This window comes from Ranitomeya imitator, chromosome 8, assembly GCF_032444005.1.
Source record: "Ranitomeya imitator isolate aRanImi1 chromosome 8, aRanImi1.pri, whole genome shotgun sequence".
Lineage (NCBI taxonomy): Eukaryota > Metazoa > Chordata > Amphibia > Anura > Dendrobatidae > Ranitomeya > Ranitomeya imitator.
Window position 1 is genome coordinate 190590225 of NC_091289.1, and position 22622 is coordinate 190612846.

At 43.1% G+C, this 22622-nt stretch overlaps 1 protein-coding gene across 1 annotated transcript in view; it reads right to left on the bottom strand.

Annotated features, from left to right (window-relative positions):
• RPE65 (retinoid isomerohydrolase RPE65) overlaps positions 1 to 22622 on the bottom strand; it is a 43945-nt gene that overhangs the window by 10117 nt on the left and 11206 nt on the right. Inside the window, exons 6-10 of the mRNA XM_069738246.1 lie at positions 17189 to 17336; positions 16986 to 17067; positions 8689 to 8821; positions 3493 to 3632; positions 208 to 337 (exon numbers count right to left, since the gene is read on the bottom strand). Coding sequence (XP_069594347.1) covers positions 208 to 337; positions 3493 to 3632; positions 8689 to 8821; positions 16986 to 17067; positions 17189 to 17336 — 633 coding nt within the window. The remainder of the gene's footprint in view (positions 1 to 207; positions 338 to 3492; positions 3633 to 8688; positions 8822 to 16985; positions 17068 to 17188; positions 17337 to 22622) is intronic.

Consider the following 22622-nt stretch of genomic DNA (forward strand, 5'->3'; position numbering starts at 1 on the left):
AGAGAGGAAATGAAGTAGCCAGGTGGTGAGGTGGTCAAGAGAGGTGGAGATGGAATAATTTCATCCTTCACTTCCACTGTGATCCATATTTTCTCCAATACGTTTACGAACTACAGTGTGTGCAAGTAGAGCTGCAGTGTAAAGCATAGAGGACGCCATAATGTAGCAGAGCTAATCAGAAGTGCCCATGGTGGGGATGCACCTTACCTTCTGGATATCGAGGGGTAGGACGTATCTCCGGACTTCAGGTTGAGGAGCTTTCTGTGCCAGTCTCTTCACTTCCTCCCAGTTCTCGCGTAAGTTGGCCAGATACAAATAATTGTAGATAAATTCAAAGCTGCAACAATAAAAGATTCCTGTGACGTCCAGAAGTAGATAGAAGTCACCAAAACAATGGCTAAAGAGAGGAGAGCATATCTCTCCGGAGGACCAAGGTGTCTATGGACTTCACTGTGACCTATGTAATGCTCCTTTTTCCCTGCGGGGGTGCTGTGAGTCAATTGATTCTAAATGTCTTCACAGTTTTAGGGGACCCTTCTAAGAAAAAGGATTGTCTTCATTGAAAAACCTCTTAAAGGGAACCTGTCATAAGGAAAAAAAATCTCTTAACCTGCAGATATAGGGTTAATCTACAGGTTAATAGCGTTGAAAAATAAGCCTTTATTATAATAATTATGGCAATGGCACTAACAATGTGCCTGTATATGGAGTAAAGAAATATATATAATTGTACATAAATAAACGGACGGAACTAACAGTAAAAAATACTAAGAGATGGTATATGTAAAGGATATATATATATATATATATATACTGAAAAAGTCTAAGAACCCAATGTAACTAGAAACAGACACACCCTAAATCTAGTCCATATATCCCTATGTACACAGCCATAAAAGATCGGTGCGTATAAAAAGAAAATAAGCGAGTAAAAATAAAACACAAAAGTGTGAAGCAAATATATGTGTAAAGAAAATATGTGTAAAAAATATATATACAGAGTAAAAAATGTATAACAACAATATGTGCAAAGAAAGTATAGTGACCTATAAATATGTGTTCACTAATAAAACATCATGATGTTTATATAGAAGGAAAATATAAATATGTGTACAAGTGAATGAAATATATAATACACAAGCTAATTTAGCTAATTACGCACAGGAGCCCTATATGGCTATGTGTACATAGTACTACTAGGGAATATATGTCAATATAAATCAGTATATGGCTGATTTATATACAGGTGTGCTGCAGGGCAAAATATAGGGTAAAATATAGCTGATTTATATATAGGTGTACTGCAGGGCAAAATATACCCACCGGCCAGGGCATATATACTAAAATGTCTGATATATTGCAGGGCCCGGACTTATATATAGGTATGTTGCAGGGCAAAATATACCCACCGGCCAGGGCGTATATACTAAAGTGCCTGATGGATTGTAGGGGCAGGACGCAGTATCAGCGTCTCCGTAAAACCAGCGCACAAAGGGTCAGACTTTAAAGTTAAAGAGATATACCTGATTCAGTCCGTTCCTCCAATACAGGACACCCCGACGCGCGTTTCGGACGCTAGTCCTTCGTCCGAAATGCGCGTCGGGGTGTCCTGTATTGGAGGAACGGACTGAATCAGGTATATCTCTTTAACTTTAAAGTCTGACCCTTTGTGCGCTGGTTTTACGGAGACGCTGATACTGCGTCCTGCCCCTACAATCCATCAGGCACTTTAGTATATACGCCCTGGCCGGTGGGTATATTTTGCCCTGCAACATACCTATATATAAGTCCGGGCCCTGCAATATATCAGACATTTTAGTATATATGCCCTGGCCGGTGGGTATATTTTGCCCTGCAGTACACCTATATATAAATCAGCTATATTTTACCCTATATTTTGCCCTGCAGCACACCTGTATATAAATCAGCCATATACTGATTTATATTGACATATATTCCCTAGTAGTACTATGTACACATAGCCATATAGGGCTCCTGTGCGTAATTAGCTAAATTAGCTTGTGTATTATATATTTCATTCACTTGTACACATATTTATATTTTCCTTCTATATAAACATCATGATGTTTTATTAGTGAACACATATTTATAGGTCACTATACTTTCTTTGCACATATTGTTGTTATACATTTTTTACTCTGTATATATATTTTTTACACATATTTTCTTTACACATATATTTGCTTCACACTTTTGTGTTTTATTTTTACTCGCTTATTTTCTTTTTATACGCACCGATCTTTTATGGCTGTGTACATAGGGATATATGGACTAGATTTAGGGTGTGTCTGTTTCTAGTTACATTGGGTTCTTAGACTTTTTCAGTATATATATATATATATATATATCCTTTACATATACCATCTCTTAGTATTTTTTACTGTTAGTTCCGTCCGTTTATTTATGTACAATTACCGTATATATATTTCTTTACTCCATATACAGGCACATTGTTAGTGCCATTGCCATAATTATTATAATAAAGGCTTATTTTTCATATATGTGTCTTCTATATTTTTCCATTTGGTTCTGCATTGTCTGGGTTTCTTTTGGTAGTGTTTTTACTTACTATCCCGAGTGGTCTGCCACTCTTTGCTCTAGTGTATGGGCCATATCTTAGTATATTAATATATATATATGAATTTATTGATATTAATATTACATATATTCATTGTTTTATAGATATTTACTTTTTCTTTTATTCTTTGATTGGCTTGGTACAACTTTGTTCAAAGGTTAATAGCGTTATTATGCTGCCTGGCGCCTGCACGTCATGCAATGGGATCTATGCACACTCAGGACCCCAGGGAGCTGATCAAAGCACCCATTCTCTTTCATGCGTTGAATCCCCCTCCAAACTATCTCTATACAATATGTTTCCATCATGCACTTAATGTGCTGGGACATAGAAGCCATTGCTATCTAGCTAGTTTCCCGACCCCTTTGTTCTGGGGCATAAAGTGAGAATGAAGGGAGCTATGTCTTTGCTGCCAGCTTTCTTAAAATGCTGAAACACACTTCATTTTTCACTAGGTTTCTTCTTGATATTCTCAAAAGCCAAACTATAAAACAAGTCCTCAGTTCCTTAGTGCTGGGAGAAAAATAAATTTATTCTCCCCAGAAGTTCCCGTTTCAGTCATAATGGCGGCACCGGCGCTGGTTCAGTCACCACTCTGAGAATAAAGAGCACCCCCGGTCCTGACTGACAGCGGCCCCAATGCAGAGCGAGTGTCCGTCAGTGCCAGGGGCGCGGGTATAGAGGCCTGGACCTGCTGGGGACAATACAGTTAATTTTCTCCCAGCAGCGTTAGGCCATGTGCAGTCGCCAACCAGCATAATAACCCTATTAACCTGTAGATTAACCCCATATCTGCAGACTAATAGTGTTTTTATTGGTGACAGTTTCCCTTTAAATAATCCCAATCCTCCACCGTCTGAGTTCCTGTGGTTCAATTCCATTGATGACATTACCCCTTCCAGCAGCAAAGATCCACAATGATAAATCCATTGTCTTCATATGTATTAATGTGATGGAAAATGTTGAAGGCCGACGTCCTGTACTTTATATTGAGATATTCCCCTGTGTGCTTCTCACCAACGTGCATCCACACCTATAGCACAGCGGGTCAGAGAAAGGGTTAATACTAGTGGGGCTCAAGAGTAAAAGTGAAAACAAGCCCCCCCCAACCCAACCGAGCCCCGAAAAATACAGTATTATAGTGGTTATATTATTGTACATAGGTCAGTATTATAGTAGTTATTTTCTTGTACATAGGAGCAGTATTATAGTAGTTGTATTCTTGTACATAGGGGGCAGTATTATAGTAGTTATATTCTTGTACATAGGAGCAGTATTATAGTAGTTATATTCTTGTACATAGGGGCAGTACTATAGTAGTTATATTCTTGCACATAGGGGCAGTATTATACAGTCATGGACAAAAATTTTGAGAATGAGACAAATATTAATTTTTCCAAAGTCTACTGCTTCATTTTTTCTAATGGCAATTTGCATATACTCCTGAATGTCAGTGATCAGCTTAACAGCAATTACTGTACTTGCAAAGTCAATATTTGCCCAGAAAATGAACTTTAACCCCCAAAACACATTTCAACATCATTGCAGTCCTGCCTTAAAAGGAGCAGCTAACTTCGTTTTAGTGATTGATCCATTAACACAGGTGTGGGTGTTGATGAGGACAGGGCTGGTGATCAATCAGTCATGATTAAGTAAGAATGACATCACTGGACACTTTAAAAGGAGGCTGGTGCTTGGTATCATTGTTTCTCTTCAGTTAACCATGGTTATCTCTAAAGGAACACGTGCAGCCATCATTGCACTGCACAAAAATGGCCTAACAGGGAAGAGTATCGCAGCTACAAAGATTGCACCTCAGTCAACAATCTATCGCATCTTCAAGAACTTCAAGGAGAGAGCTTCCATTGTTGTCAAAAAGGCTCCAGGGCGCCCAAGAAAGACCAGCAAGCGCCAGGACCGTATCTTAAAACTGTTTCAGCTGCGGGATCGGACTACCAGCAGTGCCGAGCTTGCTCAGGAATGGCAGCAGGCTGGTGTGAGGGCTTCTGCACGCACTGTGAGACTGCGGAGACTCTTTGAGCAAGGCCTGGTTTCAAGGAGGGCAGCAAAGAAGCCACTTCTCTCCAGAAAAAAACATCAGGGACCGACTGATATTGTGCAAAAGGTACAGGGAGTGCACTGCTGAGGACTGGGGCAAAGTCATTTTCTCTGATGAATCCCCTTTTTGATAGTTTGGGACATCTGGAAAACAGCTTATTCGGAGAAGAAGAGGTGAGCGCTACCACCAGTCTTGTCTCATGCCAACTGTAAAGCATCCTGAAACCATTCATGTGTGGGGTTGCTTCTCAGCCAAGGGAATCGGCTCACTCACAGTCTTGCCTAAAAACACAGCCATGAATAAAGAATGGTACCAGAATGTCCTCCAAGAGCAACTTCTCCCAACCGTCCAAGAGCAGTTTGGCGCCCAACAATGCCTTTTCCAGCATGATGGAGCACCTTGCCATAAAGCAAAGGTGATAACTAAATGGCTCATGGAACAAAACATAGAGATTTTGGGTCCATGGCCTTGAAACTCCCCAGATCTTAATCCCATTGAGAACTTGTGGTCAGTCATCAAGAGACGGGTGGACAAACAAAAACCAACAAATTCTGGAAAAATGCAAGCATTGATTATGCAAGAATGGACTGCTATCAGTCAGGATTTGGTCCAGAAGTTGATTGAGAGCATGCCAGGGAGAATTGCAGAGGTCTTGAAGAAGAAGGGTCAACACTGCAAATATTGACTTGCTGCATTAACTCATTCTAACTGTCAATATAACCTATTGGTACTCATAATATGATTGCAATTATATTTCTGTATGTGATATAAACATCAGACAAACACTAATAAAAACCAGAGGGCAGCAGATCATGTGAAAATATAATTTTGGTGTCATTCTCAAAACTTTTGCCCATGACTGTAGTAGTTGTATTCTTGTACATAGGGGCAGTATTATAGTAGTTATATTCTTGTACATAGGAGCAGTATTATAGTTGTTATATTCTTGTACATAGGGGCAGTATTATAGTAGTTATATTCTTGCACATAGGGGCAGTATTATAGTAGTTTTATTCTTTTACATAGGGGCAGTATTAGAGTAAAAAATTCTATCAATTGGTCCTCATTGGCCCCTATCTCCTCCATCACATGTCCTGATTCTGCTCTGAAGCAGTACAATGAAACCCTGCAAAGTGCTCTGGATGAAGCTGCATCTACTTTACATAGAACATCTCGGCACAGACGGCGACAACCGTGGCACATGCTGCAAACACGTTTCCTGCAGCGGTGCTCCAGGTGCGCCGAACGTCTGTGGAGAAAATCTAATCTACCCGAAGATTTCATCCATTATAAGTTCATGCTAAAACCATACAACTCTGCCCTTCACCTCTCCAAACAAACCTATTTCAACACCCTCATCACCTCACTGTCCAATAACCCTAAACGTATCTTTGACACTTTCCAGTCCCTACTCAACCCAAGAGAGCAGGCCCCAACCACGGATCTCCGCGCTGACGATCTGGCCACTTACTTCAAAGAAACAATTGACCACATTCGACAGGAAATTATCTCCCAATCCCCTCATACCATGCACTGTCCTCCCTCCCCCACTGCATCCAGTTCACTCTCTGACTTTGAAGCAGTTACAGAAGAAGAAGTAAGCAGGCTCCTTGCATCTTCTCGCCCGACCACTTGCACCAGTGACCCCATTCCGTCACATCTCCTCCAGTCCCTTTCCCCTGCTGTCACCTCTCACCTAACAAAAATATTCAACCTTTCTCTCACTTCCGGTATTTTTCCCTCCTCATTTAAGCATGCCATCATACTCCATTACTTAAAAAACCATCCCTTGATCAAAACTGTGCCGCTAATTATAGACCTGTCTCTAATCTTCCCTTCATCTCTAAACTCCTCGAACGCCTGGTCCACTCCCGTCTTACCCACTATTTCTCAGATAACTCTCTTCTCGACCCTCTTCAATCTGGCTTCCGGTCTTTACACTCTACTGAAACTGCCCTCACTAAAGTCTCTAATGACCTACTAACGGCTAAATCTAATGATCACTACTCCATGCTAATTCTCTTGGATCTCTCCGCAGCATTCGATACTGTGGATCATCAGCTCCTCCTCACTATGCTCCGCTCCATCAGCCTCAAGGACACCGTTCTCTCCTGGTTCTCCTCCTATCTCTCTGACCGCTCCTTCACTGTATCTTTTGCTGGTTCCTCCTCCTCTCACCTTCCCCTTACTGTTGGGGTTCCTCAAGGATCAGTCCTAGGCCCCCTCCTCTTCTCGTTGTATACTGCCCCTATTGAACAAACAATCAGTAGATTTGGTTTCCAGTACCATCTCTATGCTGACGACACCCAATTATACACTTCTCCTGTTATCACGCCGACCTTTTTAGAAAACACCGCTGTCTCTAACATCATGTCCTCCCTCTGTCTAAAACTGAACCTGTCAAAAACTGAACTCCTCGTGTTTTCTCCCTCTACTAACCTATCTTTGCCTGACATTGCCATCTCTGTGTGCGGTTCCACCATTACTCCAAAGCAACATGCCCGCTGCCTTGGGGTCATCCTTAATTCCGAGCTTTCATTCACCCCCCACATCCGATCACTGGCTCGCTCTTCTTATCTGCGTCTCAAAAGCATTTCTAGAATTCGCACTTTTCTTACTTTCGACTGCAAAAACTCTTACTGTTTAACTCATTCATTCTCGTCTGGACTATTGTAACTCTCTACTAATCGGCCTCCCTCTTACCAATCTCTCCCCGCTCCAATCTGTCCTGAATGCTGCAGCCAGGATCATATTCCTCACCAACCGTTACACCGATGCCTCTACCTTGTGCCAGTCATTACACTGGTTACCCATCCACTCCAGAATCCAGTACAAAACTACTACCCTCATCCACAAAGCACTCCATGGCTCAGCACCTCCCTACATCTCCTCTCTGGTCTCAGTCTACCACCCTACCCGTGCCCTCCGCTCCGCTAATGACCTCAGGTTAGCATCCTCAATAATCAGAACCTCCCACTCCCGTCTCCAAGACTTTACAAGTGCTGCGCCGATTCTGAGGAATGCACTACCCAGGTTAATACGATTAAACCCCACAGTTTTAAGCGTGCCCTAAAAACGCATTTGTTCAGATTGGCCTACCGCCTCAAAGCATTAGGGTATGTGCACACGATGCGGATTTTTCCGCGGATTTTTCCGCCGCAGATTTGGAAAATCCGCAGTGCAAAACTGCTGCGGTTTTCACTGCGGATTTGTGTGCAGTTTCTTCTGCGGATTCCTCTGCGGGTTTTCAACTGCACTTTCCTATTGATGCAAGTTGAAATCCGCTGCGGAATCCGCAGAAAGAAGTGACATGCTCCTTCTTTTTTTCCGCAGAGAATCCGCACGGATTTTTCTGCATCGTGTGCACTGCGGATTTTGTTTTCCATAGGGTTACATTGTACTGTACACCGCATGGAAAACTGCTGCGGATCCGCAGCGGTCAAATCCGCTGCGGATCTGCGGCAAAATCCGCATCGTGTGCACAAAGCCTTAACCTAAGTATCCCTGTGTGGCCCATTAAAAAAAAATTAAGCCATAATCGGGTTCCTCACATCATGTTCTCATATATTTCATGCAGTTAATAGCCTCTGTGTCTGTACTGCTACATACTTAGGCAGTTAACTGGTTCAGCTTTACATGAACACCCGAGCCTTACACTATGGCTGGTCCGAACAACAAATCAATTGTTACCATCCACCTCTCGTGTCTCCCTTTTTTTCCTATAGATTGTAAGCTTGCGAGCAGCAGGGCCCTCACTCCTCTTGGTATCTATTTTGAACTGATTTTTGTTATGCTGTAATGTTGTCTGTACAAATCCCCAGAATATGTTGGCGCTATATAAATAAAATAATTATTATAATTGGTAAACTTTGAATATTGGGCAGTTTCTTTAATCCTTTGTGAACCATGGCTCCACCACATGGAACATATAAGCATGCGAAAGCAAAGAATGGAACTTCTAAGAAAGCAGATGTTACAAAGACATTATAATGGAGAATGTAAGATGACAAGCAGCAGTGTTCTTACTCACACCCATAGTTTCATGAGACTCAAAACAATCCATGTAATTGGCTCCCCAGATGCTCCAGGCAGAGAGGAACTTGAACAGATTTATCTTCACTGGTTGTTCTACAAAAACGAGATAATTTGGAGACATTCCAAAACTGAAAGAAAAAAGACAAGTTACCGACCAGAGTCCTACAGAACAGATAAATCATCTGGTATATACAAATTGCTGACTAAATGTGGGATAAGATGCACAAAGATCAGATCATGAAAGCCACAGCTGCCTGGAAAATCAATTACGTTTATTATCGCAAATAACAATTCCTGTCAAGAAATCAGACTTCCTAGCAGTGAAAAGTTGTTCATATGGTACAATATTACAGTAGTTATATTCTTGTACATAGGAGAAGTATTACAGTAGTTATATTCTTGTACATAGGAGCAGTATTATAGCAGTTATATTCTTGTACATAGGAGCAGTATTATAGCAGTTATATTCTTGTAAATAGGGGCAGTATTATAAAAGTTATATTCTTGTACATAGGAGCAGTATTATAGTAGTTATATTCTTGTACATAGGGGGCAGTACTATAGTAGTTATATTCTTGTACTTAGGGGCAGTATTATAGTAGTTATATTCTTGTACATAGGGGCAGTATTATAGTAGTTATATTCTTGTACATAGGGGGCAGTATTATAGTAGTTATATTCTTGTACATAGGGGGCAGTATTATAGTAGTTATATTCTTGTACTTAGGGGCAGTATTATAGTAGTTATATTCTTGTACATAGGGGCAGTATTATAGTAGTTATATTCTTGTACTTAGGGGCAGTATTATAGTAGTTATATTCTTGTACATAGGGGCAGTATTATAGTAGTTATATTCTTGTACATAGGGGGCAGTATTATAGTAGTTATATTCTTGTACTTAGGGGCAGTATTATAGTAGTTATATTCTTGTACATAGGGGCAGTATTATAGTAGTTATATTCTTGTACATAGGGGCAGTATTATAGTAGTTCTATTCTTGTACATAGGGGCAGTATTATAGTAGTTATATTCTTGTACATAGGGGCAGTATTATAGTAGTTCTATTCTTGTACATAGGGGCAGTATTATAGTAGTTATATTCTTGTACATAGGGGGCAGTATTATAGTAGTTATATTCTTGTACATAGGGGCAGTATTATAGTAGTTCTATTCTTGTACATAGGGGCAGTATTATAGTAGTTATATTCTTGTACATAGGGGCAGTATTATAGTAGTTATATTCTTGTACATAGGGGCAGTATTATAGTAGTTGTATTCTTGTACATAGGGGCAGTATTATAGTAGTTATATTCTTGTACATAGGGCAGTATTATAGTAGTTATATTCTTGTACATAGGGGCAGTATTATAGTAGTTATATTCTTGTACATAGGGGCAGTATTATAGTAGTTATATTCTTGTTTATAGAGGCAGTATTATAGTAGTTATATTCTTGTACATAGGGGCAGTTGTTGTGAATTCTGTGGTCAAGCTCCCTCCTGTGGTCATGAGTGGTACTTCGGCTGGTTCTGTCTATGAGCTTCCTCTGGTGGATGTGAGTGGGGCTGCGCCTTCTGAGTTTCCTTCCTCAGGTGACGAGGTTAAGTCGTTAGGTGCTGCTCTGTTTAACTCCACCTAGTTCTTTGTTCCTGGCCTCCAGTCAATGTTCCAGTATTGGTCTTGCTTTCTCCTGGATCGTTCTTGTGGCCTGTCTGCCCTGCATAAGCTAAGTTTTGCTTGTGTTACTTTTGTTTGCTATATTTCCTGTCCAGCTTGCTATATTGGTTTTTCTTGCTTGCTGGAAGCTCTGAGACGCAAAGGGAGCACCTCCGTACCGTTAGTCGGTGCGGAGGGTCTTTTTGCCCCCTCTGTGTGGTTGTTTGTAGGTTTTTGTGCTGACCGCAAAGCTATCTTTCCTATCCTCGGTCTATTCAGTAAGTCGGGCCTCACTTTGCTAAAATCTATTTCATCTCTGTGTTTGTATTTTCATCTTTACTCACAGTCATTATATGTGGGGGGCTGCCTTTTCCTTTGGGGAATTTCTCTGAGGCAAGGTAGGCTTATTCTTCTATCTTCAGGGCTAGCTAGTTTCTCAGGCTGTGCCCGAGGCGCCTAGGATTGGTCAGGAGCGCTCCACGGCTACCTTTAGTGTGGTGTGATAGGATTAGGGATTGCGGTCAGCAGAGTTCCCACATCTCAGAGCTCGTCCTATGTTAGTAACTATCAGGTCACTTTGTGTGCTCTTAACCACTAGGTCCATTGTGGTTCTGAATCACCTGTTCATAACTGTACTGGAGGCCCAAAGTACTAATGCTTCTCAATAGAGGGAAAAGAGAAGTTCTGAGACCATTTTTTTTTCTCTGTACTGTGTTTTGTCTTTCTTTTCCCCTAGACATTTGGGTGGTTCAGGACACAGGTGTAGTGATGGACATTAAAGGTCTGTCTTCTTGTATGGATCATCTCACTGCAAGAGTGCAAAATATTCAAGACTTTGTGGTTCAGAATTCTATGTTAGAACCAAGAATTCCTATTCCTGATTTGTTTTCTGGAGATAGAGCTAAGTTTCTGAGTTTTAAGAATAATTGTAAACTGTTTCTGGCTTTGAAACCCCGCTCCTCTGGTGACCCAGTTCAACAAGTTAAGATCATTATTTCTTTATTACGTGGCGACCCTCAAAACTGGGCATTTTCCCTTGCGCCAGGAGATCCTGCATTATGTAATATTGATGCGTTTTTTCTGGCGCTCGGATTGCTGTATGATGAACCTAATTCAGTGGATCAGGCAGAGAAAAATTTGCTGGCTCTGTGTCAGGGTCAGGATGAGGTAGAGATATATTGTCAGAAGTTTAGGAAGTGGTCTGTGCTCACTCAATGGAATGAATGTGCGCTGGCAGCAATTTTCAGAAAAGGTCTCTCTGAAGCCCTTAAGGATGTCATGGTGGGATTTCCTATGCCTGCTGGTCTGAATGAGTCTATGTCTTTGGCCATTCAGATCGGTCGACGCTTGCGTGAGCGTAAAACTGTGCACCATTTGGCGGTATTATCTGAGCATGGACCTGAGCCTATGCAGTGCGATAGGACTTTGACCAGAGCTGAACGGCAAGAACACAGACGTCAGAATGGGCTGTGTTTTTACTGTGGTGATTCCACTCATGCTATCTCCGATTGTCCTAAGCGCACTAAGCGGTTCGCTAGGTCTGACACCATTGGTACGGTACAGTCTAAATTTCTTTTGTCTGTTACTTTGATCTGCTCTTTGTCATCCTATTCTGTCATGGCATTTGTGGATTCAGGCGCTGCCCTGAATTTGATGGACTTGGAGTATGCTAGGCGTTGTGGGTTTTTCTTGGAGCCCTTGCAGTATCCTATTCCATTGAGAGGAATTGATGCTACGCCTTTGGCCAAGAATAAGCCTCAGTACTGGACCCAGCTGACCATGTGCATGGCTCCTGCGCATCAGGAGGATATTTGCTTTTTGGTGTTGCATAATCTGCATGATGTGGTCGTGTTGGGGTTGCCATGGCTACAAGTCCATAACCCAGTATTGGATTGGAAATCAATGTCTGTGTCCAGCTGGGGTTGTCAGGGGGTACATGGTGATGTTCCATTTCTGTCTATTTCATCATCCACCCCTTCTGAGGTCCCAGAGTTCTTGTCGGATTACCGGGATGTATTTGATGAGCCCAAGTCCAGTGCCCTACCTCCGCATAGGGATTGTGATTGTGCTATCGATTTGATTCCTGGTAGTAAGTTTCCTAAAGGTCGACTGTTTAATTTGTCTGTGCCTGAGCACGCCGCTATGCGGAGTTACGTAAAGGAATCCTTGGAGAAGGGTCATATTCGCCCGTCGTCGTCGCCATTGGGAGCAGGGTTCTTTTTTGTGGCCAAGAAGGATGGTTCGCTGAGACCTTGTATTGATTACCGCCTTCTAAATAAAATCACGGTCAAATTTCAGTACCCCTTGCCGCTGCTGTCTGATTTGTTTGCTCGGATTAAGGGGGCTAGTTGGTTCACCAAGATAGATCTTCGTGGTGCGTATAATCTTGTGCGTATTAAACAGGGCGATGAATGGAAAACAGCATTTAATACGCCCGAGGGCCATTTTGAGTACCTGGTTATGCCATTCGGGCTTTCCAATGCTCCATCTGTGTTTCAGTCCTTTATGCATGACATCTTCCGAGAGTACCTGGATAAATTCCTGATTGTATACTTGGATGATATTTTGGTCTTCTCGGATGATTGGGAGTCTCACGTGAAGCAGGTCAGAATGGTGTTCCAGGTCCTGCGTGCGAATTCTTTGTTTGTGAAGGGGTCAAAGTGTCTCTTTGGTGTTCAGAAGGTTTCATTTTTGGGTTTCATTTTTTCACCTTCTACTATCGAGATGGACCCTGTTAAAGTTCAGGCCATTTATGATTGGACTCAGCCGACATCTCTGAAGAGTCTGCAAAAGTTCCTGGGCTTTGCTAATTTTTATCGTCGCTTCATCAATAATTTTTCTAGTATTGCTAAACCGTTGACTGATTTAACCAAGAAGGGTGCTGATGTGGTCAATTGGTCTTCTGCTGCTGTGGAAGCTTTTCAAGAGTTGAAGTGTCGTTTTTCTTCTGCCCCTGTGTTGTGCCAACCAGATGTTTCGCTCCCGTTCCAGGTCGAGGTTGATGCTTCTGAGATTGGAGCAGGGGCTGTTTTGTCGCAAAGAAGTTCTGATGGCTCGGTGATGAAACCATGCGCCTTCTTTTCCAGGAGGTTTTCACCTGCTGAGCGTAATTATGATGTTGGCAATCGAGAGTTGCTGGCCATGAAGTGGGCATTCGAGGAGTGGCGTCATTGGCTTGAAGGAGCTAAGCATCGCGTGGTGGTCTTGACTGATCACAAGAACTTGACTTATCTCGAGTCTGCCAAACAGTTGAATCCTAGACAGGCTCGTTGGTCGCTGTTTTTCTCCCGTTTTGACTTTGTGGTTTCGTACCTTCCGGGCTCTAAAAATGTGAAGGCGGATGCCCTGTCTAGGAGTTTTGTGCCCGACTCTCCGGGTTTGTCTGAGCCGGCGGGTATTCTCAAAGAGGGGGTAATTTTGTCTGCCATCTCCCCTGATTTGCGGCGGGTGCTGCAAAAATTTCAGGCTAATAGACCTGACCGTTGCCCAGCGGAGAAACTGTTTGTCCCTGATAAATGGACTAGTAGAGTTATCTCTGAGGTTCATTGTTCGGTGTTGGCTGGTCATCCTGGAATCTTTGGTACGAGAGATTTGGTGGCTAGATCCTTTTGGTGGCCGTCTCTGTCGCGGGATGTGCGTTCGTTTGTGCAGTCCTGTGGGATTTGTGCTCGGGCTAAGCCCTGCTGTTCTCGTGCCAGTGGGTTGCTTTTGCCCTTGCCAGTCCCGAAGAGGCGCTGGACGCATATCTCTATGGATTTTATTTCGGATCTCCCCGTCTCTCAAAAAATGTCGGTCATTTGGGTTGTTTGTGATCGCTTCTCTAAGATGGTCCATTTGGTACCCTTGTCTAAATTGCCTTCCTCCTCTGATTTGGTGCCATTCTTCTTCCACCATGTGGTTCGTTTACATGGCATTCCGGAGAACATCGTTTCTGACAGAGGTTCCCAGTTTGTTTCGAGGTTTTGGCGAGCCTTTTGTGCTAGGATGGGCATTGATTTGTCTTTTTCCTCGGCTTTCCATCCTCAGACAAATGGCCAGACTGAACGAACCAATCAGACCTTGGAAACATATCTGAGATGCTTTGTTTCTGCTGATCAGGATGATTGGGTGTCCTTTTTGCCTTTGGCTGAGTTCGCCCTTAATAATCGGGCCAGCTCGGCTACTTTGGTTTCGCCGTTTTTCTGCAATTCTGGTTTCCATCCTCGTTTCTCGTCAGGGCAGGTTGAGTCTTCTGACTGTCCTGGTGTGGATACTGTGGTGGATAGGTTGCAGCAGAGTTGGACTCATGTGGTGGACAATTTGACATTGTCTCAGGAGAAGGCTCAACGTTTCGCTAACCGCAGGCGCTGTGTGGGTCCCCGACTTCGTGTTGGGGATTTGGTTTGGTTGTCATCTCGTTATATTCCTATGAAAGTTTCCTCTCCTAAGTTTAAGCCTCGTTTCATTGGTCCGTATAGGATTTCTGAGGTTCTTAATCCTGTGTCTTTTCGTTTGACCCTTCCAGCTTCTTTTTCCATCCATAACGTATTCCATAGGTCATTGTTGCGGAGATACGTGGCACCTGTGGTTCCATCCGTTGATCCTCCTGCCCTGGTTTTGGTTGAGGGGGAGTTGGAGTATATAGTGAAGAAGATTTTGGATTCTCGTATTTCGAGACGGAAACTCCAGTACCTGGTTAAGTGGAAGGGTTATGGTCAGGAAGATAATTCCTGGGTCTTTGCCTCTGATGTTCATGCTGCCGATCTTGTTCGTGCCTTTCATGTGGCTCATCCTGGTCGGCCTGGGGGCTCTGGTGAGGGTTCGGTGACCCCTCCTCAAGGGGGGGTACTGTTGTGAATTCTGTGGTCAAGCTCCCTCCTGTGGTCATGAGTGGTACTTCGGCTGGTTCTGTCTATGAGCTTCCTCTGGTGGATGTGAGTGGGGCTGCGGCTTCTGAGTTTCCTTCCTCAGGTGACGAGGTTAAGTCGTTAGGTGCTGCTCTATTTAACTCCACCTAGTTCTTTGTTCCTGGCCTCCAGTCAATGTTCCAGTATTGGTCTTGCTTTCTCCTGGATCGTTCTTGTGGCCTGTCTGCCCTGCATAAGCTAAGTTTTGCTTGTGTTACTTTTGTTTGCTATATTTTCTGTCCAGCTTGCTATATTGGTTTTTCTTGCTTGCTGGAAGCTCTGAGACGCAGAGGGAGCACCTCCGTACCGTTAGTCGGTGGGGAGGGTCTTTTTGCCCCCTCTGCGTGGTTGTTTGTAGGTTTTTGTGCTGACCGCAAAGCTATCTTTCCTATCCTCGGTCTATTCAGTAAGTCGGGCCTCACTTTGCTAAAATCTATTTCATCTCTGTGTTTGTATTTTCATCTTTACTCACAGTCATTATATGTGGGGGACTGCCTTTTCCTTTGGGGAATTTCTCTGAGGCAAGGTAGGCTTATTCTTCTATCTTCAGGGCTAGCTAGTTTCTCAGGCTGTGCCCGAGGCGCCTAGGATTGGTCAGGAGCGCTCCACGGCTACCTTTAGTGTGGTGTGATAGGATTAGGGATTGCGGTCAGCAGAGTTCCCACGTCTCAGAGGTCGTCCTATGTTAGTAACTATCAGGTCACTTTGTGTGCTCTTAACCACTAGGTCCATTGTGGTTCTGAATCACCTGTTCATAACTGGCAGTATTATAGCAGTTATATTCTTGTACATAGGAGCAGTATTATAGTAGTTATATTCTTGTTCATACAGGCAGTATTATATTAGTAATATTCTTGTACATAGCTGCAGTATTATAGTAGTTATATTCTTGTACATAGCTGCAGTATTATAGTAGTTATATTCTTGTACATAGGGGCAGTATTATAGTAGTTATATTCTTGTATATAGAGGCAGTATTATAGTAGTTATATTCTTTTACATAGGGGCAGTATTATAGCAGTTATATTATTGTATATAGAGGCAGTATTATAGTAGTTATATTCTTGTACATAGGAGCAGTATTATAGTAGTTATATTCTTGTACATAGGAGCAGTATTATAGTAGTTATATTCTTGTATATAGAGGCAGTATTATAGTAGTTATATTCTTGTACATAGGAGCAGTATTATAGTAGTTATATTCTTGTACATAGGAGCAGTATTATAGTAGTTATATTCTTGTAGATAGGAGCAGTATTATAGTAGCTATATTCTTGTACATACAGGCAGTATTATATTAGTAATATTCTTGTACATAGGTGCAGTATTATAGTAGTTATATTCTTGTACATAGGGGCAGTATTATAGTAGTTATATTCTTGTACATAGAAGGCAGTATTATAGTAGTTATATTCTTGTATATAGGAGGCAGTATTATAGTAGTTATATTCTTGTATATAGGAGACAGTATTATAGTATTTATATTCTTGTACATAGGAGACAGTATTATAGTAGTTATATTCTTGTACATAGGAGCAGTATTATAGTAGTTATATTCTTGTACATAGGGGCAGTATTATAGTAGTTATATTCTTGTACATAGAAGGCAGTATTATAGTAGTTATATTCTTGTACATAAAGGGCAGTATTATAGTAGTTATATTCTTGTAAACAGGCGGTGATATAATTGTTATATTGCTGTGAGTTCTTTTGTTTATCCATAATTACAGATGTGAAATGTTCTTGTTACCTGTGGACATAGGACGGGGTAAATCTGTCACTACAAGGGAACTGGACAACCACTTTGCTCTTTGTTATGGGATCTTCTTTGTCTGTAACAGTAAATTATCAGAATTACCAGAAAGTTCCTTATTTCAGCATCCGATTTTCGGGCGTTTCTGTGATCTACGCCCTTTTATAAAGCCCATGTTACGCCCATTCTCAGTCACTCACCTGCCTGCAGAGGAGGAATCATGACCACATTGTATGCAAGTGAAAAGTTCTTCCCGAAGCAGTTTCCTATGTTGTAGACGGTGCCGTCGTTCTCGATGTGCGGGTGCGCGGTGACACCATTGATGGAGATGTATTTACAGAGATCCACCTGAAACTCAGGAAAACAGGAGCCATGAGTCCTAGAGAAAGAAGTCCTGCATTTTGTGATCCCGCTCCTGATATATTTTTGTCTCCGGTCATTTTCTGCACCATGTCTGATAAAAAATGAAGCTACTTTGTATATGACATTGATAAAAAAAAATAAAAAGCGTTCTACATAGGAGCTGTAGACAAAAAAAATGATAGATCTATGTGTTTCCTTAGTTACAGACTACAAACAAACCCTGTGTAGTCGGATCCCGCAGTCAGGTGTACTTTACCTTTATCCGGTGCGTATTCTTTTGGTTTGAGTTTGGACACAAAGCACTGAGTATTATATGAATGCGGGAACCGACCACATAGGGAATATAGTCTGTAACCATGCAGACACATTGGTCTGTATAGGAGCTGTATACTCAAAACGGTAGTAGATTTTTAACCATAACTTCTTGTAAAGATGCTTAAATGTATTCTTTTCGAGCAGGAGCCTCTTTACAATGTCTACATGTCCTAACCGGACACATGGAGAACCTCCACCGAAAAGTGGTCCATATACATTCATTCCTTTATCACCAATTCCTCCAATAATCTTCTGCTTATACAGAAAACCTGACTGAGAACTCAATCTATATTGTCATATTTTCTGTTATGGCTGGCAATCAGGCAACACAGCGTGCAGTAATCAGCGCACATACAGAGATCTGGCAATAACCAAAAACAATAGGACGAGCTCTGAGACGTGGAATCTCTGTAGACTGCAGTACCTGATCTATCCTCACACAACTATAAGCAGCAGTGGATTGCGCCTAACAACTACCTATGCAACTCGGCACTGCCTGAGGAGCTGACTAGCCTGAAGATAGAAATACAAGCCTGACTTACCTCAGAGAAATACCCCAAAGGAATAGGCAGCCCCCCACATATAATGACTGTTAGCAAGATGAAAAGACAAACGTAGGAATGAAATAGATTCAGCAAAGTGAGGCCCGATATTCTAGACAGAGCGAGGATAGCAAAGAGAACTATGCAGTCTACAAAAAACCCTAAAACGAAAACCACGCAAAGGGGCAAAAAGACCCACCGTGCCGAACTAACAGCACGGCGGTGCACCCCTCTGCTTCTCAGAGCTTCCAGCAAAAGACAATAGCAAGCTGGACAGAAAAAACAGAAAACAAACTAGAAGCACTTATCTAGCAGAGCAGCAGGCCCAAGGAAAGATGCAGTAGCTCAGATCCAACACTGGAACATTGACAAGGAGCAAGGAAGACAGACTCAGGTGGAGCTAAATAGCAAGGCAGCCAACGAGCTCACCAAAACACCTGATGGAGGAAGCCCAGAGACTGCAATACCACTTGTGACCACAGAAGTGAACTCAGCCACAGAATTCACAACAGTACCCCCCCCTTGAGGAGGGGTCACCGAACCCTCACCAGAACCCCCAGGCCGACCAGGATGAGCCACATGAAAGGCACAAACAAGATCTGGGGCATGGACATCAGAGGCAAAAACCCAGGAATTATCTTCCTGAGCATAACCCTTCCATTTGACCAGATACTGGAGTTTCCGTCTAGAGACACGAGAATCCAAAATCTTCTCCACAATATACTCCAATTCCCCCTCCACCAAAACAGGGGCAGGAGGCTCCACAGATGGAACCATAGGTGCCACGTATCTCCTCAACAACGACCTATGGAATACATTATGTATGGAAAAGGAGTCTGGGAGGGTCAGACGAAAAGACACCGGATTGAGAATCTCAGAAATCCTATACGGACCAATAAAACGAGGTTTAAATTTAGGAGAGGAAACCTTCATAGGAATATGACGAGAAGATAACCAAACCAAATCCCCAACACGAAGTCGGGGTCCCACACGGCGTCTGCGATTAGCGAAAAGCTGAGCCTTCTCCTGGGACAAGGTCAAATTGTCCACTACCTGAGTCCAGATCTGCTGCAACCTGTCCACCACAGAATCCACACCAGGACAGTCCGAAGACTCAACCTGTCCTGAAGAGAAACGAGGATGGAACCCAGAATTGCAGAAAAATGGAGAGACCAAGGTAGCCGAGCTGGCCCGATTATTAAGGGCGAACTCAGCCAACGGCAAAAATGACACCCAATCATCCTGGTCAGCGGAAACAAAACATCTCAGATATGTTTCCAAGGTCTGATTGGTTCGTTCGGTCTGGCCATTAGTCTGAGGATGGAAGGCCGAGGAGAAAGATAGGTCAATGCCCATCCTACCACAAAAGGCTCGCCAGAACCTCGAGACAAACTGGGAACCTCTGTCAGAAACAATATTCTCAGGAATGCCATGTAAACGAACCACATGCTGGAAGAACAAAGGCACCAAATCAGAGGAGGAAGGCAATTTAACCAAGGGCACCAGATGGACCATTTTAGAAAAGCGATCACAGACCACCCAAATGACCGACATTTTTTGAGAAACGGGAAGGTCAGAAATGAAATCCATCGAAATATGTGTCCAAGGCCTCTTCGGGACCGGCAAGGGCAAAAGCAACCCACTGGCACGTGAACAGCAGGGCTTAGCCCTAGCACAAATTCCACAGGACTGCACAAAAGCACGCACATCCCGTGACAGAGATGGCCACCAGAAGGATCTAGCAACCAACTCCCTGGTACCAAAGATTCCTGGATGACCGGCCAGCACCGAACAATGAAGTTCAGAGATAACTTTACTAGTCCACCTATCAGGGACGAACAGTTTCTCGGCCGGACAACGATCAGGTTTATTAGCCTGAAATTTCTGCAACACTCTCCGCAAATCAGGGGAGATGGCAGACACAATGACTCCTTCCTTGAGGATACTCGCCGGCTCAGATAACCCCGGAGAGTCGGGCACAAAACTCCTAGACAGAGCATCCGCCTTCACATTTTTAGAGCCCGGAAGGTATGAAATCACAAAATCAAAACGAGCAAAAAATAACGACCAACGGGCCTGTCTAGGATTCAAGCGCTTGGCAGACTCGAGATAAGTCAAGTTCTTATGATCAGTCAATACCACCACGCGATGCTTAGCACCCTCAAGCCAATGACGCCACTCCTCGAATGCCCACTTCATGGCCAGCAACTCTCGGTTGCCCACATCATAATTACGCTCAGCAGCAGAAAATTTCCTGGAAAAGAAAGCACATGGTTTGAACACTGAGCAACCAGAACCTCTCTGTGACAAAACCGCCCCTGCACCAATCTCAGAAGCATCAACCTCGACCTGGAACGGAAGAGAAACATCAGGTTGACACAACACAGGGGCACAGCAAAAACGACGCTTCAACTCCTGAAAAGCTTCCACGGCAGCAGAAGACCAATTAACCAAATCAGCACCCTTCTTGGTCAAATCGGTCAATGGTCTGGCAATGCTAGAAAAATTACAGATGAAGCGACGATAAAAATTAGCAAAGCCCAGGAATTTCTGCAGACTTTTTAGAGATGTCGGCTGAGTCCAATCCTGGATGGCCTGAACCTTAACCGGATCCATCTCGATAGTAGAAGGGGAAAAGATGAACCCCAAAAATGAAACTTTCTGCACACCGAAGAGACACTTTGATCCCTTCACGAACAAGGAATTAGCACGCAGTACCTGGAAAACCATTCTGACTTGCTTCACATGAGACTCCCAATCATCTGAGAAGATCAAAATGTCATCCAAGTAAACAATCAAGAATTTATCCAGATACTCACGGAAAATGTCATGCATAAAAGACTGAAAAACAGATGGAGCATTGGCAAGTCCGAACGGCATCACCAGATACTCAAAATGACCCTCGGGCGTATTAAATGCCGTTTTCCATTCATCTCCCTGCCTGATTCTCACCAGATTATACGCACCACGAAGATCAATCTTAGTAAACCAACTAGCCCCCTTAATCCGAGCAAACAAGTCAGAAATCAATGGCAAGGGATACTGAAACTTAACAGTGATCTTATTAAGAAGGCGGTAATCAATACACGGTCTTAGCGAACCATCCTTCTTGGCTACAAAAAAAACCCCTGCTCCCAATGGTGACGACGATGGGCGAATATGTCCCTTCTCCAGGGACTCCTTCACATAACTGCGCATAGCGGTGTGTTCAGGTACGGACAAATTAAATAAACGACCCTTAGGGAATTTACTACCAGGAATCAAATCGATAGCACAATCACAATTCCTATGCGGAGGTAGGGCATCAGACTTGGACTCTTCAAATACATCCTGAAAGTCCGACAAGAACTCTGGGATGTCAGAAGGAATGGATGACGAAATAGACAAAAATGGAACATCACCATGTACTCCCTGACAACCCCAGCTGGTTACCGACATAGAGTTCCAATCCAATACTGGATTATGGGTTTGTAGCCATGGCAACCCCAACACGACCACATCATGCAAATTATGCAGTACCAGAAAGCGAATAACTTCCTGATGTGCAGGAGCCATGCACATGGTCAGCTGGGCCCAGTACTGAGGCTTATTCTTGGCCAAAGGTGTAGCATCAATTCCTCTCAACGGAATAGGACACCGCAAAGGCTCCAAGAAAAATCCACAACGTTTAGCATAATCCAAATCCATCAGATTCAGGGCAGCGCCTGAATCCACAAACGCCATGACAGAATACGATGACAAAGAGCACATTAAGGTAATGGACAAAAGGAATTTGGACTGTACAGTACCAATAACGGCAGAGCTATCGAACCGCCTAGTGCGTTTAGGACAATTAGAAATAGCATGAGTAGAATCACCACAATAGAAACACAGTCTGTTCAGACGTCTGTGTTCTTGCCGTTCTACTTTAGTCATAGTCCTGTCGCACTGCATAGGCTCAGGTTTACTCTCAGGCAGTACCGCCAGATGGTGCACAGATTTACGCTCGCGCAAGCGACGACCAATCTGAATGGCCAAGGACATAGACTCATTCAAACCAGCAGGCATAGGAAATCCCACCATTACATCCTTAAGAGCTTCAGAGAGACCCTTTCTGAACAAAGCCGCTAGTGCAGATTCATTCCACAGAGTGAGTACTGACCATTTCCTAAATTTCTGACAATATACTTCTACATCATCCTGACCCTGGCATAAAGCCAGCAGATTTTTCTCAGCCTGATCCACTGAATTAGGCTCATCGTAAAGCAATCCGAGCGCCAGGAAAAATGCATCAACATTACTCAATGCAGAATCTCCTGGTGCAAGAGAAAACGCCCAGTCCTGTGGGTCGCCGCGCAAAAAAGAAATAATAATCAAAACCTGTTGAATAGGATTACCAGAAGAATGAGGTTTCAAGGCCAAAAATAGCTTACAA